At 35.2% G+C, this 19567-nt stretch overlaps 1 protein-coding gene across 2 annotated transcripts in view; it reads left to right on the top strand.

Moving 5' to 3' along the window:
• The window catches only part of TUSC3 (tumor suppressor candidate 3), a 170086-nt gene that overhangs the window by 79530 nt on the left and 70989 nt on the right, over positions 1 to 19567 (top strand). For both annotated transcript variants that reach the window (XM_006893557.1, XM_006893558.1), the window contains exon 6: positions 12446 to 12535. In XM_006893557.1, coding sequence (XP_006893619.1) covers positions 12446 to 12535 — 90 coding nt within the window. The remainder of the gene's footprint in view (positions 1 to 12445; positions 12536 to 19567) is intronic.

Here is a 19567-nt window from a genome sequence, read left to right as displayed (position 1 = left end):
AGTCAGAAAATACTACTAAACCATGATACCATATCAAATCTTGTCACTGAGTGCTTCAGTCTACCGAAAAACTGTTATGATGTATGATATAATTTCTTCTCTGTGCTAGATTTAAATGGTATTAATATATCTGGTTACTCTCATTCTTGAAGAAGAACTCAAGAGGTACTATCTTGTAAGCTAGTAATAATTAACATTATTAACAATTGAATATCCTCTTTCTTTGGATATATTTATAAACTTTTTTTTTTGCAAAATTGGAAAGATTAATGTAATCTCCATTTTTACAGACTACATAACCAAGACGTAGAAACTCAAAATTTCCAGATGCTCAATTAGCTAGAAAGTGATTGAACTTGCATTTGATCCCACATGTGTCCAACTGCAGGGTGTTCTTTTTACAAGGCTGAACTTCTCTAAATCTGGGAACCATTATTTGTTGTATTGTACCCAGTGGACATAGTGAGTTACTATGACTGCAAATAAATAAGAATTTTATATAGTACATTCATGTTAAGTACTACAGAAGATAAATTGTTTTATGCCCTTTGTAAATCTTGCAGATTATTTTTTTTTTAAATACTTTGGATTCTTGAAAACTAAGTAACTTAGCATGGCAGAACACATTTTAGCACAGACTTTAGAATCTTGCCAAGTATGCCAAATCTTCAGCTGCCTTTCAGCAAGCAACAACAGGCTCGAAAAGAACGACATGTTTTTATATACTGTTTTAAAACTCTGATATAATTTTGAGCTAAAATAGAACTGCTTCTGAAAGTACTTTTCTGCATTTGCCCCCTACTGTACTCACTTAATAATTAGATAATACAAATTTGTGTTCTCTTTTACTTGTCTTGCTGATGTATGAAAATTATGAAAGTGTTTAAACAGTATGGTAAAATATATAACTTGAATACTTTGCAAAAAAGTATTATAATTTTAATCAAGAGTAGCTTTAACAAATGAAGCAATGTCAAAGGCTGATGTAAACCATGTTTTGTTCCCCATCTTTGCTTAATCTTAAGTTTTGAAGAAACTTAATATGAAAAACTTAAAAGTGGAAAAGCTGGACTTCCTCATGTCTCTTATTCTGCTATATAATATTTTCTTTCAAAGATGAGGCTATCCAAAATAGTAACCTATTTGTCCAGGCTTTAAACATTGATCTACCAAAAATGCCTTTCTCCCCCCATGAGTAAATAGTGCTTTTGTTATGTGATTTTTTTTAAATAGCTGATAAAAGCACAGAAAAAGGAAAACTCTGAAAACAGAATAATGAATCCTTTAACAAGAAGTCCTCTTTGTTGTTCTTATGTACCATCAAGTCAACTGTGACTCTTAATCCTGTGAACAATAGATCTGAAATCTATCCTATGTCTTCTCTTCATCTTGGACATGCTTGAGCCCATTGCTACAATCATTCTTATCAATTCATCTTGTCAGGGGTTTTCTTCTCTTAAGGTGACCTTTCTTTTCAAGTATGATGGACCTCTTTATGAGAGGAGACTGCGTTGTCTTTCTCTGAAAGAGTGGTGATAAATTTAAACCACTGTCCTTTGGTCAGCAGCTCAATATATAAAACACATGATACCACTAGGGCTTTTTATAAGCAGTATGGTACATACAGCATTGTCGACTTGGGATATAAAAATGAATTGAGATGGTGTATTTCATACCCTATAATGCATATTTTTAGGGTAGCCTGTAGTTTTGCATAGAAAGATGATCTTCCAAACCAAGAAATATAGTGTGTTGTAGTCCTAATTTTTAACACAAAAGAAAGCATCCTAAGAATCTGTTATTAAAAACATGTAAGATGAAACACCATTATAAAATGTAATAGCCCAAACTTTATTATCACAGTAAATCACAGTAGGATATAAGCTGTTTTCTTCTTTTTTATCACTGATGGTCTGTATTGTAGGATGATTTCACATAACTTAATGTTTCTTCTGTTTCTAAATAATGATAGCAGTTTAATTACTCAAGGTTATAAGAAATTTTAAAAAAGTTTTTTAAATGTATGCATTTCACATTTATAGAAGGTTCATTGGTACAAATATGGTTGATCAATAGCAATGTATTCTTGGACTCATACAAACTAAAGGACAGTGCTTTCATACTGTCAAGGATCTTTCTAGAGTACTGAGAAGCAATGACGTTAGTCCAGAGACTAAGTGGTGCCTATTCAGGCCATGGTATTCACAGTTACCTGCTATATGTCAGAGAGCTGGGCAAAGACTAAGGATGATAGAAGAAGGATCAATGCCTTTGTGTTGTGATGTTGAAGAAGTCTTGAAGACCCCCAAGAAAATAGCTGTCTAGCCAACTAATTGAAAGAGGTCGATACTTGTTCTCTTTCCTAACAAAAGGGATCAACAGAATGTGTAAAGTATTAAACAATATCATTAATATCACATTCAAGCAAAGTACTATTGAGGATTTTAAATGTATTATTGAACAATACCTAGAAGTGTACATATATGACTACTAGAAGTTCAGGCAGGATTTAGAATAGGCTGTGGCACCAGGGATATCATTACTGATGTCAGATGGATCCTGCCTGAAAGTAAAAAATACCAGAAGAATGTTACTAGTGCTTTATTGACTTTGCAAAGGCATTTGACTGGATCAGAACAATTTGTGGCTGACATTGAGAAAAATGGGAGCCCCAGAACATTTAATTGTGCTCATAGGAAACCTGTACCTGGACCAGGAAACTGTTGTGTGAACAGAGCAGGGCTGTACGGTTTAAAATTATGATGGGAGTGTGTCAGGGTTGTGTACTTTCCAAACCTATTCAGTCTGAGCTCTGAACAAATTATTCGAGAAGCTGGACTCTATGAAAAGGAATGTGACATCAGGATCAGAGGGAGACTTATCAATACCCGTGTTACGGAGATGACACAAACTTGATTTGAAACACTTGTTGCAGTAGATCAAGAAATGTAGCCTTCAATATGGATTGCATCTCAGTGCCAGGGAAACAAAGATTCTTTCCACTGGACCAATAGGCAACATCATGATTGATGAAGAATAGATTGAAACTGTCAAGAACTTCATCTTATTTGGACCCACACTTAACACCCTTGGTACCAGCAGTCAGGAAATAAGGAGTTGCATTGTACTGGCAAGATCTGCAGTTAGGGACTTCTCCAAATTATTGAGTATTGATGTCAGTTTGAGGACCGAGGTGCGTCTGATTCAGACCATGGTCTTAACCAGTCACTTGCTATGCATCTGAGAGCTGGACAATGAATAATAATGACAGAAGACGAATTGATGCCTTTGAGCTGTGATATGTGGAGATTGGATGCATCCTTGATGCACTACTTTATAGGTTTTGCATCAGCACAAACAGGTGTTCTGGAGTTCTCATTCTTCTTAAGGTGAGCCACAATTTGTTGTGATCCACACAGTCAAATACCTTTACATAGTCAATAAAACGTAGGTAGACATGACCCTATTACTCTCTGCTTTCAGCCAATTCATTTGACATTGTCTGATTTCCTGAGTACCATAGCCTCTTTGAAACCCAGTTTGTATATCTGGTAGTTCTCTGTAAATTTATTGTTCTAGTCGTTTTTGGATAATCTTAAGCAATATTTTGCTTACATGTGATATCAGTGATATTGTTAGATAATTTCGGCACTCTGTTGAATCACCTCTTTTTGGAATGATAGTAAATATTGACCTGTCATAGACAGTTGGCCAAGTAGTTGTCCTCCAGATTTCCTAGCACAACTTGGTGAGCACACTGGTGTTCCAGGGGCATTGTTTTTTGCCAATTCCATCTGAGCTGCTTGAATTTCCTCCTTGAACATCATTTCCACGTAGTCTTATGTTTAGCAAATGCTTCAGTGTCAACTAATTCTTTTTGGTACAATGACTGTGTACTTTTTTGTTTATCTTGTTTTTAGTGCTTCTTGGATCATTCAGTATTCTGCTCATAGTATCATTATGTATAATATGCCAATTGTCTGTGAGTCTGAACAGTGGAATTTTTATACACTACTGATGAGACTATAACTATGATACTTATTTTTGAAAATGTACTTGTTTGTATCTAATAAATACACTGTGATTCATCATATGATTATTTTTAAAAAATGGGGTTATCCTTTCAGGTATAATTAGAGAAAGGACTTCCTTTTTTCCATCATGTTTTGTTTCTTGATTTCAATAATAGTTACATAGACATTTTAGGTTGTGAAAATTCATTGAGTTTTGTCATTTAGAATCATGCTGATTTTTGTGTGTGGACTGTTTAAAATTGTGATCAAGTGAATGACAGTAATGAAGTTAAAAAAAATAGCAACCAAATGGAGACTTCACTGTAAAAAGAGATGAAAACCACTAACATTTATTCATATTTAGAATAAGTTTGTTTTTAGAAATTGGGATTATTTAGTATTTTTGAAGTTTATGTTTGTCCATTATTTTGTTGTGAGTGGTGAAAAACAACCCAGCTGTGTGGATTCACTTTCTTTGTTAAGGAAAAAAAATATATTGGTTTGCTTACAAAGTTTGTATACATTGTGTTTCACACTAGCCTTCATTCATATTGTATTTCAGTCATTCCAATTCATTCTGTTTTTTAAAACTAATCAACTTTCCTCTGGAAACTCTATGAAGTTTGATAAATGACGATAGTTATAGAAAGACTTCAGGCCTATTTTCATAGAGTTGCTATGAGTTGTGCTCGACTTGACGGCAGTCAGCAACAACAATCAACATTGAACTATGCCGACCATTGCCGTGGCTTTCCAGATCCCAGAAGATCTTTCTCAGTACTGTTACCCATCCCTCCCTTCATCCATCAAATAGTATGATTTTGTGATTTCCCCTCTGCCCCCTCTTAACTGCTCTGCTCCTACTCTCACCCGCCTCCTCCTTGGATCCTCATATACTGTTTTACTAGTTCTCTTTCTGTTTCTACAATAATGGTCTCATACAATATTTGTCCTTTTGGGACTGAGTTACTTCACTGTACTCTCCAGTTTCTCCTGTGTTATGTTGTTGTTATGTGCCATCGAGTCACTTGCGACTCATAGAGACACTATGTACAACAGCCCTAAACTCTGCTCTGCCCTGTGCCAATTGCACTGTCTCTGATACACCCACCCCAATTACTCCAATCACTGAATCAATCCACCTCATAGAGGGTCTTCCCTTCCTGCGCTGTCCCTCCATCCTCCCAAGGAATGATGGCCTCTCCAAGGACCGGTCTCTCTTTAGGACATGTCTAAAGTATGTTAGACAAAGCCTCAGAATCCTTGCCTACAAGGAGCAGCCCAGTTTATCCCTCTCCAGGGTGAATCTTTTTTTTTCTTCTTAGCAGTCCATGGTACACTCAGTACTCTTCTCCAGCACTACAGCGGAAAGGCATCAATTCTCCTTCTATCATCCCTTGCCATTGTCCAGCTCTCCGATGCATAGCAAGTAAAAAAGCAGGGAATACCAGAGCAATGTCTATCTGTGTTTCATTGATGATGCAGAGGCGTTTGACTGTGTGGATCATAGCAATATGTGGCTGATCTGAGAAGAATGGAAATCCCAGAACACTTGATCATGCTAATGAGAAACCTATACTTGGAACAAGAGGCAGTCATCAGAACAGACCAAGGAAATACTGCATAGTTCAAAATCGGGAAGGGCGTACGCCAGGGATGTGTACTGTCACCATACCTTTTCAATCCGTATGCAGAACAGGTTATCCGGGGGGCTGGGCTCTATGAGGAGAAATGTGGGATCAAGATTGGTGGAAGATCTATCAACAATCTGCAATATGCAGATGACACAACCCTGCTTGCTGAAACTGAGGAGGACCTGAAGCGCTTGCTGCAGAGGGTCAAGGACTGCAGCCTATGTTATGTAGTAATTTTCAAATCATGGCTCCTGAGTGTTGTGTAGTATTTCACTGTGGAATGTAACATAACATGTCAATCCACTCGATTGTGATTGGACGCTTGGGATGTTTCCATCTTCTTGCAATGTTGAATAACACTGCTAGGAACATTGGTGTACAAATCTCCATTTGTATCTCACTCCTAATTTTCTAGGAGTATATTCCAAGCAGTAGAATAACTGGGTCATATGTTATTTTGATGTTCAGCTTTTTTGAGGAAAGGCCAAACTGCCTTTCAGAGTGATTATACCATTTTACAATCACACCAACAGTATATAGTATATGAGAGTTCCTATCTTTTCACATCCTCTGCAACATTTATTTCTTGCTTTTCCGTTAAACTTTGCCACTGCTACTGGAGTGGCACATCTCATTGTGGTTTTGATTCACATTTCTCTTATTGCTAGTGCCTTTGAGTATTTCTTCATGTTTCTGTTGGCCAGAAATATAGTTTCTGAACAGAAAACCAGCTCATTGTGGTTAAGTCAGAGCCCAGGCATAGTTGACCCTCCACTGGATTTTCAGAGGCTGTAAATCAGATGGGAAGAGGTTATCATGCATCTTCCTTCCTGAGAACTGCAGGTGAATTTAAACCTCTCTCTTTGGGTTAGAAGCACAACTTCGTACACACTAGATATAATAAGTATTTTTATACACCTATTACTATGTCTAATATTCATCACAGTTTAGTATAGTTAAGACCTATGTTGTTTCTTTAAATATTGAATAATTTTGTAAGATAAGATAAAATAAACTTTTATGTAAATCACAGATAGTGTTGTTATTACGGTTTCATTTTAAGACATTTTATGTTTTTATTAATTTTTTAAAATTTATTTTATTTTATTAATTTTTGTGCATGTACCGTCAAAGCAGATCTGACTGGTACAGGAGGAATTTGTCCCTCTTTCTCCAGCAGTGCATCTGGTGGATTCAAACCACACATCTCCGGGATTGCAGTGTAGCTTCTTGCCACTAGGCCACCAGAGCTCCCTAAGACATTATATTTTTTAAGAAAGTGAACACTTGTTTACTGGTTAAATTTATAATATAGTAAATTATTTCTTTGTTTATGCATTAAGTCACAGTAATTACAGATGTCGTAACCATTGATTTTTCAAGAAGTAATGTGTATTGACTATTTTAAGACACTGACAATAACTTAGACTAGGAAAATATAGTCTGAAAATATTTATTATTTTCTCTTTGGCCAAGTCATGGTACTTCAAATATTAATTATTGTGATCCACTCCTTTCACTTATACTTAAAGGAAATGACAGATTTTAATTATGTTGTTTCTTCCTACCATAGAGTCTGCCCTGACTCTTGATGACCATATGAATAATAAAATGAAACAGGATCAATCTCCACACGACCCTCATGTTTATATTTGAGTCCGTTGAGACTATTGTGTCAGGCCTTTTCATTAAAAGTTTCCTTTATTGTCTCTGCATTAGCAAACATGATTTTCTTAAGCTTGATTTGTCTTGATGACATGCTCAAACTAAGTAATCCCAAGTCATCTTGTGCTCATCAGGGCATGTTCTGGTTTTATTACTTCCGGTAGTGATTTGTTCTTCTGACAGTATACAGTATGAAATACGGTTTGGCAGTAGTAGCATACTTTAACAGATGAATACTTGTTCACTTTCCCTTTATTTCTTCTGGGCTTTACCATACATTTGAGGTTATTAAAGGAGAACATGGCTTCAACCCAGATGCACCTTAGTTATTAGCAGGACATTTTTCTCTTTAAGACTTTTAAGTATTTTGCATCAGATTAAATACAATGTGTCATTAAATTTTCTAATTGCTGCTTCCATGGATTTGATTGCTGATCCAAATAGAAGGAAATCGTGCACAACATGAGTATTTTTAAAAAAATTCACAATTTAATTTTAATTTAGTGAAAAATGTTTTAATTTTAATATATTTAAGTACATTGAACTTCTTGCACCACTACATTTTCTGCATGAACTGTTTGGAGTTTAAATACGGCTATATTATACCAGTTGTTTCTATGCTTATCTAAAAGTAGTACATGTTCTAAAATACATTATCTGCTTACCTCTTCAGTGGCAGTAATCGAACAATTTCCCTTCTTCCGACATCTTCTTGATGACTTCCATTGCTACTGAATCATTCTCTTTATCAGTAACTATCATCCTGTAATTCATCTTTAAAGAAATGTAACACCATTTTCTGTTCTAGGTATTTTGTCATTACGGTAGAACTTTTTGAAATGATTGTGTTTGTTTGATTCTTTTCTCCTATTAGTCTTTTAAAACTGCTTTTGTCAAGGATGCAAATAATTTCTAAGAAATTAAATTTCACTGCTGTATCTTTATGTTAGTGATCCCTCATCAGTGTTGATGTAGCTGTTCTCTTCATGCTCCTTAACTTTCTTCCATTATGCTGTATATATTAATACACACACACATATATAATTGTATTTTATGTGTATATGTTGTTGTTATATGCCGTCAAGTCACCTGCCACTCATAGCGACCCTATGTACAACAGCTTTAAACTCTGCCCTATCCTGTGCCAATCCCACCATACCCGATACACCTACCCCCCATTTCCCCAGTCACTGAATCAAGTCATCTCATCAAGGGTCTTCCTCTCCTGCGCTGTCCTCCACCCTCCCAAGCATGACGTCCCTCTCCAAAGATTGGTTCCTCCTTGCAACATTTCCAAAATATGTCATACGAAGCTTCAAAATCCTTGCCTCCAAGGAACAGCCCAGCTTCACCTTCTCCACCTTCGTTTTCTTAGTAGTCCAGTATATTCAGTACTCTTCCCCAACACCACAGCTCAGAGGCATCAATTCTCCTTCTATCATCCCTGGTCATTGTCCAGCTCTCCGATGCATAGCAAGTGATTGCAAAGACCATGGCATGTGTCAAGCGTACCTTAGTCTCCAGATTGACATCATTGCATGTTAGCACTTTGGAGAGGTCTCTAACTGCAGACTTTCCCATTGCAATGCGTCCTTGAATTTCCTGGCTGCTGGTGCCAAGAGTGTTGACTCTGGAGCCAAGCAAACCAAAACTGTGAGCAATCTTAATCTCTTCACCCTTCATTATGATGCTGCCAATGGGCCCATTGGTGAGATTCTTTGTTTTGTTGATATTGAGCCTCAAACCGTACTGAAGACTACAGTCCCTGACCTTCCACAGAAAGTGCTTCAGGTCCTCCTTAGTTTCAGCAAGCAGGGTTGTGTCATATGCTTAATGTAGATTGTTGATGATTCTTTCATTACAGATGTCACATTTTTCCTCAGAGCCCAGCCTCCCGGATAATCTGTTCTGCATAAAGATTGAAAAGAAATGGAGACAGGATACAGGATATGTATTATATGTATACACACACATATGTGCGTACACACATACACACACGTGTATTCTTTATTACTTTCTCTTTTCCCCTCCTTAATCTCCTTTGCATTTCCTATACATAATAAATTTTGGTGTTGCTGGAGGATTCATTTCTTGGTCTTCTCTCTGTATTATTTCCTTGGTGCTTTCATCCCGTCTTAAGGTTTTAAATATTGCCTAAACACAATTGGTTTCAAGATTTCACCTTAGATCAGTTCTTCTTTGAACTTCAAACCAGTAAATTCAACTGCTTATTTTATCGTTGTATTTGGAAACTTTATCAGGTCCCTTTACCACTTTTTTCTCATACCCCACATCTAATGCTTCAGTACATTCCATGGACTTTTTATCCAGAATCTGTTCAAACTCTATTTTTCTCCAGATCTGTTATCTTCATTCATTTAGACTCATTTTTGCAGCCCCTGTTGTCAGTCTATTTCATTGGAGATCTTCCTCTTTTTTGTTGACTCTTGAACGAAGGGTTCAGGCTGAAAATTTATTGCTATTAAGCTTATTCCTTCAAACTCATAGAGAACCTCTGTCTTATTTCCAGTGTTGTAAATCTTAATGAGAGGAGACTTCCTGTCTTCGCTTGCAGGGAAGCTGGTAAATTCAAACTTTAGATTCCTCCATAATATATCAAATATACATGGGTGTTTAGTGCATCTGCTAGGAAATATAAAAATGTGTTGCACTGAAAAAAATCTGGAATTCCAAAATCTCTGTAGATGTTCATTGGAATGAAAAATAAACAAACTAAATTTAAAAAAAAGTGCTTAAAGAGCAAAGTTGTCAGTTTAAAGTGCTACAGAGCAAGAATATCAGCTTTAAGATTTGCTTGAACCAAAGCAGTGGTGTTTTCAGTTGCCTCTTTACATGTGAAAGTTGGATAGTGAATAAGGAAGACTAAAAAACAACAACAACAACAAAACACCAGTAACTTGGAATTGTAGAGTTGGTGAAGAGTATGGAATGTACTTCGGGCTACAAAAAGAACAAACACGCCTTTTTAGAGGCATGGATAGTTAAACTTTGTCTCACATACTTGTGAGTGTGTCTCTCGAAGGGTTCAGGCCTTAGAGAAAGAGGTCATGCTAGGAAAAGTAGGAGGTCTGTAAAAGAGAAAAGCTTTATTGAGATGAAGTGACAAAGTAACAGTGGGCTTGAATTTCTTGGAGATCATAAAGATGGTGCAGGATAGGGCAAGATTTCAATATGGTGATCAGAGTGCAATTAGGAATCTTAGTCAGCGTGACAGCAATATCTAAAACAAATAGTCTCTGGTGGTTCAAAGAATTAAGCGTTCTGTTACTGATAATAAGGCTAGATGTTTGAAGTAACCCAGAAGTGGCTCAAAAGAAAGGAGTGGAATCTACTTCTGAAACATTAGGCTATCAGAAATTTATGGACCATAGTTCTACACTGACATGCATGGGATCTTCTGAAGTCAGAATTGACAAAATGACAACTGGTTTTGATTTTTTGATGTATTGAAAACAGAAGGTCATTTGTTTAGATAATAAATGTAGTTACTAGATAATAAGTTGTTTTTTAGATTTTGTATTATACAGTACTAGAAGCCTATTTATCTGTGGTATTAATGATAAATTTTAATAAGCTCTGAATTCACTGACATGACAGAAGTCTGTGCCTGTTAATTGGGTATAGAATAAAATTTACTCACATACCAATTATATCTTTTTAATAATTCTTTTAATAATGAATTATTCTAATTTGTGTTTGTATACCTGAGTCATAGAGTTTTAAAGTGTATTTGTGTCAGCATGTGTGTGTATATATATATATATATATATATATGTATCTCAAAATCCTCACTTTATGTTTATTATCTCAATTCATACTGGCTTATAAGAAATAAATATATTAATACTAAAGTTTTACTTTAAAGGGGGCAAACATTCGAGTTAGTCTTTCTGAACCTGCAGTATGATTTTTATTTCTCTCTTGAAACACCTTATCTCCTAAACAATTATAAAATTGAATCTAAATTTATTCTTGGTCTAATGATTCTGTGTAGTCTTTCTTTTACTCTTTGGTATCTTCTTTTTTGCCTTTGCAACATGAACATACCTAGGATGTCTACTTCCCTATAATGCATGTATTCAATCTTATTTTAAATCTTTGCCTCCATCTAAGATACCTACAAAAAAGGAGACAACTAAGTTAGAGCCTGCTGGGTAAGATAGATGCCCAAACTCATTGCATCAAGTCAGAACCAGCTCAGCTTTGTGTTACATATCTAAGGCTGGAAATTGCACAGGAGGAGATTGCGCATCTTTTTCCTGAAGAGCATATGGTGGATGGATTTGAATCGCCAGAGAGACAAGGCCTTTGGGTTAGCAGCACAGTTCCCTATAGAGTATTCCATGATAGCTCCCTCTGTAAGACATGGTATGGTAGGAAGGGTGGGATATTATTTTAGTCAGAAGAACACATTCTAGCCTAATGGTATCTCACTTCATAAATTGAAAAATACTACATGATTTAAGGAAACATGCTTGTACCTAACTAATAGTTATTGACTCTTGTTTCTAGTTTATATTTTTTTTTCTCCATGTCATACACACCTTATGTCTTCAAGATAAATTTTCCAAATAAAAACTTTCTTATAGAGACAGCAGGCATAAGACCTCTTGAGTTTATTTCTTAGTGGATTTTTAAAAATTTTATTTTCTATCTTTAAACCATCTGAATTGGCTCTGTTGTGTGCATTGCTAAAAGGATTTAGCCAGGGAATTCATCCTGTAATCCAGGATTTAAGATTTTGTATTCAAATTAATGAAAGAGTGAAGACTAGACAATGGTTATTATATGTTCATTAACACTAAAGCACAAAGTGTCTCATTTTTGCTTTTGACTTCTTTTAATTGGGACTTTATATCAGGTTATTACCATGCCAAACACTTTCTTTAATTTATCTACTTTAACATACTTTATATCCTTATTTTATGGTTATAATATCTGAGATGCAGATAGAATAAATTACTTGCACAGGCCTCAGTTAAAAGTAAGGTGAAAAAATAGGTGAGCTGATATTTTTTTAAAACATGGTTATTATATTACCATTATTTTAAAAAAACATACAGCATTCAGTTCTTAATATACATATTATAATACCATGCTCTGTTTTTTCAGTGTATAGTCTTTGCTATGACTTCTGGCCAGATGTGGAATCATATACGTGGGCCTCCATATGCTCATAAAAACCCTCATAACGGACAAGTGGTAAGTGTAAGTTGTAAGTACCAAGACACTGAACTTAACTATAAACTATGTTTAGTATTTAATAAGAAAGGATTTTACCAATAAAGATAGATGTTCTTTTCTCCCCCTTCATTTTCTACATATTTAAATACATACATATATAGATATTTTATGGAACTTTGGTGGCCTCGTGGCAAGAAGCTGCACTACCATTCCCAAGACAGTCAAGGCCAATAGCTGCTCTAGAGGAGTAGGATGGTCGTTGTCCTTCTGTGCAATTAACTACCTCTGAAACCTGCCAGAGGATCAGCTGTGGGTCAGTTTTGACTCCCTGTTACACAACTACAACAACAAAAATATGTATTGGCTTTTGTGAGGTGAAGACTGTTTTAATATTGTGCTTTTTAAAATTAATTAATATAAAATATACATGAACTATTTTCTCAACTCCTTACCTGCTATAACTGTGGTATGTAATAATAATGCAAGAGAAAATAATTTGTAGCTAGTGGTAAAATTAATTTACTGCAGAGGAAATGAAAATAATAACAGTCTTGTCAATCATTGTATTAGAATGTTAGGAACTTTTTGCCACAAATTTAAAATTGAAATTGATGTAAATTAGTAGCAGAGTTCATTAGTAAATTCTAGCTTGGTTTATCATTTTTCCTTTCCTTTGATAGTTAGAAATTTGACAGATTGTCAGAAAAGTATTCTATATGAGGCTCATAGTTTATAAATTGTTGGAGATTAAGAAAAGATTGAAGATGTGTTCTTTTAAAAAATTGTTTATAAAATATACATTTGTTGAGAGATTAATGTAAAAATCCTTCTTGTGTGTGTACTGTAACTTTGTCAGTTACCCACCAGTCTTGTTTCTTTTATTTTTCTCACACTATTCACCTTTACTGCTGTTAATACCCAGATATTTTCAGTTACATCATAAGAGAAAAGGTCTTATTTTATAAACTTTAACCATAATCCAATATTACACTAGAATATTGATCATCATTCCTTAATTTTAATAGGAGAAGAATATATTTCAGATAGGTGGTAAATTGTTACATGACAGAATATCTTAGAAATTTTCTATGAATGTCATCCTACTAAATGATCTTAAGTCACTTCATTACTTAAAATGTTTCAAGTATCCTTTATCTTAAAGCCAGCTTGTTCTTCTTCACTCCAGTATTCTTGACTTTATCAGTACTTCTAGTACTTTAAGAATAGAATTCATTTTATTAGTTGTACATTTGCTGATTTTTAAATTAGAGTTTATGGAAAAAATTGTACATTAGAGTTATAGTCATTGGTACTACAACATGGTCAATTTGGTCTCATTTCTATGATCATTTTCATAATTTTCTTATTTTTGGCATGGATAGAGAGTAAAAAAGAGAGACTGGAAAATTATCTGTATTAGTAAATCTGAAGTGGTTTTGCTATGATTATATGTTTCTGAAATTTATATTTAGAGGAAAGAATAATTAAATAGTATATTCAAAATAATATTATTAAAACAGAAAATAATTTGATGTAAGTGTGGGGTAGTACATTGCTTCCTTACCATCAGTTCTTCACACAAATGCAGTCTTCTCTTGGAGACTTTGCTGAAAAGTACCTACTTTCCCTACTGAAAAGTACAGCTTTCCTCTTCAATCTCCCTGTTCTTTCCCCTTTATTTTGTTGTTTTTCCTCCAGTAGCTCCATGAGCGAAACATGAGCAGTCTTCTCCCATGTAATTTATAATCTCTGAAAACCTGCTTCATCTTGCTCAGATGTACTGTCGGTACTCTTGAGTACCTAGGAGTTAAGAAATCGAGACACATTGTTGTTTTCTACTGTCGACTCAGAACCAGGCGAGATTAAACCAACAACTTCAATCTTTTTTCCGTCTATCATAATGTTTCCTTTTGTCCCATTAGTGAAGATTTCTTTTTTTTTAATATGTTAGGATGTAATCCATACTGAAGAATTCATACTATAGTCTTCAATTTTCTGTAGTCTAGTGGTCTGCCAGCAGTGTGACAGAGAGCTGAAGAGTTAGTGGTTTGAATATCCAGCTGCATCGTGGGAGAAAGATGTGGCAGTCTCATTCTGTAAAAATTATAGCCTTGTAAACCACATGGCTTGGTTTTACTTTGTCCTGTGGGTCTTCTTATAATCTACAATGGACTTGACAACAGTTGATTTGTTTAAGTTTTGCATGTACATACTGGTTTAGCCTTTGAGAAAGATAATGTATAGCACAGAAGAACACATATTAATATAAAATACAATTTTATTTCCTCTAAAGATGAAACATAATCATGTTTTCTAATGTAGCAAATGTATTTATTTTAGCTTAATTCCTTAGTAAAAAAGTTATAGAAATGATGAATTCAAGCTAACCAAGATATTTTTTAAAGATTGATTTTCTACCACATTTTTTTCTTATAAAGATATATTTTTAGTGATTGAATAAATTAATAGACTTGAAGGAAGAAATCTTAAAGCTGTAGGAAATACAGGTACTTCTGATACAGATACAATTATAATGTAGTCGTGCCTAAGGTGATTGTTTAGGATATACTAATTAAAAAATGGGAAAGAACATCATACTATTATGTAAAACCATTATTGTAGAATGAATATGAGAATCGGGAGTGGAAGCAGAGGGAAAAGGATGTAGAGACGGGGTGATTAATCATAGTATTGTACAATTTGATGGGTCAGGGGTGAAGGATATTAGAAGAATCTGGTGTGAAAAACAATTAATTTGAATTTTGTAAATTAGTTTAATGAAGGAAAAAAAAACCAAGGTGTAGGCATAAAAAAAGAAAGAACATCTTACTAGAAGTTAATGTTCTAAAATTACTCTTACTGACTTAAAATTACACGGCTAAGAGATTTTGATCTCATACAAACCTAAATTTCAAGGCAAGAGAAAAAGGCATCGTGGAGAAGCACAATTTTTCTATTAATAATTTAAACGTAAGTTGTTTTTGTTGTTGCTAAGTTCCACCAAATCGTAGATGACTCATAACAAACCTATGAACGAAAGACCTGAGCACTATTCATAGAGTTTCTGGAGGCAAGCCATTTTGGCTGTGAATTGTTTCTAACATGATAGCAGTGAATTGTATATAGGTGATTTGATAGTGTACAGTCTTATAGAAGGTGCTTATTGGCACTCTGTTGACAAGATTTTGTTTTTCAAAAGTATTTGGAGCCCCATCTGAGCCAGTTGTCCTACTGTCTCATCTACCTCCTAATCAACATTGTACACTGTGCAAAGGCTGGTATGAGTGGCAAAAAACTTGTGGCCATAGACAGACTTGATACATAATAAAAACCTAGGTTGGCTCTTAGCATCTGATTTTGGATGTCATAGCTCAGTTTTCTATTTAGACCAGATAACTTACTTCTGGAGTATATTATTGGGTTTTCATTTAGTTGTTAATTTTTAATTATTTAAAATTAAGATTGGCGACTTCATTTATAGTTTCTTATATTTACTAATTGTGAAATAAAAATATTTCTAGAAGAACCAGAAAATGTTAACAAGTTTGAAATTTTACTGCATTGAACTTAAATGTAAATGAAAACGAGAAATGTAAAGAAAATTAATAGTGCAAGAAGTATGATGCTGAGCTGATTTGCAAGTTTATTTGTTTTTACTGTTAAGATGCTATATAATGGCACAAGTCTAGCACTAATGGTCCACTTAACAGCATGAAAGCCATCACAGAAAAAAGCCATTACCCTGTAGCTAAAGGGAAGCTTTACAACTGTATAGCTACATTACATGGGACAAAGAAACATTTTCTGTGATTTGAAAAAATAAAATTTGAATGTAATACAGTCACTGAAAAGAAATAAAAGGTTTTTATACTTAAGTTTTAACTTTCACTTTAAATTAGTAGATTTTTGAGGGGAGGATACGTGTGTGAGTTTCCTCCAAGATTTGGCTTTAACTACTTGAGGCTTGTTCTGGTTTTGCTATCTGTAACCCAAACAAAATTCACTGTAAGAATATTATATTCTGAAAGATTAAGAACTGTGCCTACATGCACATGTGAAAGCATTTTATGGGGGAAAATTGAATTTTTATTGTGATGTGCCATGAAGTCAGACAGACAGACTCCTAGCTGACCCTCCCTCAGGTTTTCAGAGGCTATAAATGTCATTAGAGGAGCTTGCCCATTTTTGTCCCACAGAGCAGCTGACGGATTCAAACTGAGTATCTTTGGATTGGTAGCACAACTCCTTAGAATGCTCTAAAAATTAATTGCTATTTATCATTAGTAAGATCTTTGATGATTGAGACAGCCATAATAGACTTGCATTTTCTCTAGTGAAATGTGCTTTTATGCCTCAAGGATTTAAAAAATTTTGGCTTTTTTTTTTTGAAAGGAGCTCTGGTGGATTACTGGTAAGGAATTGCATGCCAAACCAAAGGCACATGGTTCAAATGCATCAGCTGTTCCATGAGAGAGAGATGAGTAGTCTTATGTGATTAACTGCCTCTGAAAACCCACTGGATGGTCAGCAATTAGTTGAGTACTATTTGACAGTATATAAAAACCACAACAGACATTTTTGAAGGATGGGCTCATGGTACAGTTTTGCCAAATATTAGAAATTATTAACCAGAAACCCCACCCCCCAATTCTCTTGGAGTGGACTTAATTTACACTAACTCTATAACAAAAAGCAAACAAAAAACCCAACATCTCACTGCCATTGAGTTGATTCCAAATCAGTGACCTTCCCTGAGGCTGTCAAGAGACAGCTCATCTTTGTTTTGGAGCAGTTGGTGGTTTTGAACCTCTGAGGAAAGCACTCTTGACAGGACACCAAATGCACTTTTATGTGTTGCGCTGCTTACCAAAAGGTCAGAGATATAAATCCTCTTCCTGCTCCACAGGACAAAGGTTGACAGTGATTCTGGAGAACAGGGTCTCTAATGGTTTGCATTTATGAGTGGTTCCTTGGGAGAATGATATGTAATCTCCTCTTGTTTTAATTTACACCCTCAGAAACCTGCTCGAACATTGCTATAAGTTTGTTTTGATTCCACCAGGAGCAGAATTAAGCACATGCTTATAGAAACCAACTACTTTTTTTTTTGTTTTGAGGAGTGACTGGTGTGTTCAAATTGATAGTCTTTTTGTTAGCAGCCAAGTGTTTTAACCATTGTGCCACAAAAATTTTTTATTTAAAATAAATTCCATTTTTGAAAAGCAGTATTTACAAAGGCTATTAATTAGTTTTATTGTAGTTTTGTACTAGCAGCAAAGTTAATATTAGCAGTGTTATGACATTTTTTAATGTGTGATATATTTTAGAAATTCTGATATATGATTTATGTAGCAAATTAATTTTTTATTCATTCATTGATATACATTTTGTTCACTAACATCAATTTCAGTACCCACAATGTAATTGAACTTTCCCATTTCCTCTCTGTAATTCTAATCTCCATTAATCCTGTACATTAATCCTTGTACATCTGGACTAATTATCATTTTATTTGATAGTGCTAGGCATCTTGCTATATGGCTATTATTCACTTACTAATTTTTATATATTATTCCCTCCCTTTCCATCCCTGATAGCCATCCAAAAATAAGCTCCCTGTATATAAACCTTTCGTAAACAGTATTTGTTCATTTGTGATTATTGTTGTTAGGTGTCATCGAGTCAAGTCACGACCCCATGACCATCATATCTGTCCTATCTTGAGCCATCCTCATACTTCCTGATAGTACACGAACCCATTGGAGCAGTCACGGTGCCATTTCATCTAATTGAGGACCTTCCTCACTTTTCACTGACCCCTTCACCTTTCAAGCATGATTTCCTTCTTTAAGAAATTGTTGTTTTCATTGTTAGTTGCCTTCAAGCCAAGTATGACCCATGGTGACCCTATGAAAAACAGATCTGAACCCTGTCCTATCCTGTGTCATCCATAAACTTCCTGACACATTAGAACCCATTGTGATAGTCACCATGTCAGTCCTTGTTGAGGTGACCCTCTACCTTTCCTAGCATCATGTCCCTCTCCAGGGAATAATCCCTCCTAGTAACATGCGTGCGATATGTGAGGTGAAGCCTCATCATCTTTGCCTCCAAAGAGTACTCTGACTGTACCCTCTCCTAGACATGTTTATTTATTCTTTTGACAGTCCATGGCATGTTCAGCCCTCTTCTTTAACACCACATCTCAAAGTCATCAGTTCTTCTATCATTCTTATTTATTGTCCAACTCTCAGATGCATAGCACGTAATTGGAGATACCATGGTCTGAATCAGATGTACTTTGGTTGTTAAGCTGATGTCTTTGCTGCCCAATAATTTGGAGACGTCCTCAACTGCAGACTTTTCCAGTGCAATATGTCTTCTGATCTCCTGACTGCTGATACCAAGGGTGCTGATTTTGTAATGTGCAGAGCTGGAATTGGAGAATAAAAAGGGAAGAACTCACTTACCATATCTCAAGCTGAGAGAGCTCAAAACAAATTTAAGCCTTGAGTTACAATATTTAAAGATACTACGTGGGAGGATGTCAGATGTATCATCCAGGAAGAGTGCAAACGATCATTACAAAGACAGAAGAGGAAGAAAAGACCAAAGACCAAAAAGGATGTCAGAAGAAACTGAAGATTGCACTGGAGCACAGGGAAGCCAAAGCTCAAGGAAGAATTCAAGATACTAAAGAGCTGAACAGAAGATTCCAAAAGGCAGCACGGAATGACAAAGCAAAATATTACAATGAAATGTGCGAGGAGCTAGACTCAGAAAATCAGAAGGGCTGAACTCATTCAGCATTTCTTAAGCTCAAGGAATTGAAGAACAAATTCAAACCCAGAGTTGCTATAATCAAGGATGCTTTAGGGAGAATATTAAATGATCCAGGAGGTATTAAAAGAAGATGGAAGGAATATCCTGAGTCATTGTATCGAAAGGAATTGGCAGATACAGAAGAATTTAATGAAATAACATTTGAGCAAGAGTCTGTGGTGATGAAGGAAGATGTTCAAGTTGCTTTGAAGGAAATAGCAAAAAATA

This window comes from Elephantulus edwardii, unplaced genomic scaffold (genome assembly GCF_000299155.1).
Source record: "Elephantulus edwardii isolate Elephantulus edwardi_28Jun2011 unplaced genomic scaffold, EleEdw1.0 scaffold00128, whole genome shotgun sequence".
Classification (NCBI taxonomy): domain Eukaryota; kingdom Metazoa; phylum Chordata; class Mammalia; order Macroscelidea; family Macroscelididae; genus Elephantulus; species Elephantulus edwardii.
This window is presented reverse-complemented; position numbering and strand designations above follow the sequence as displayed.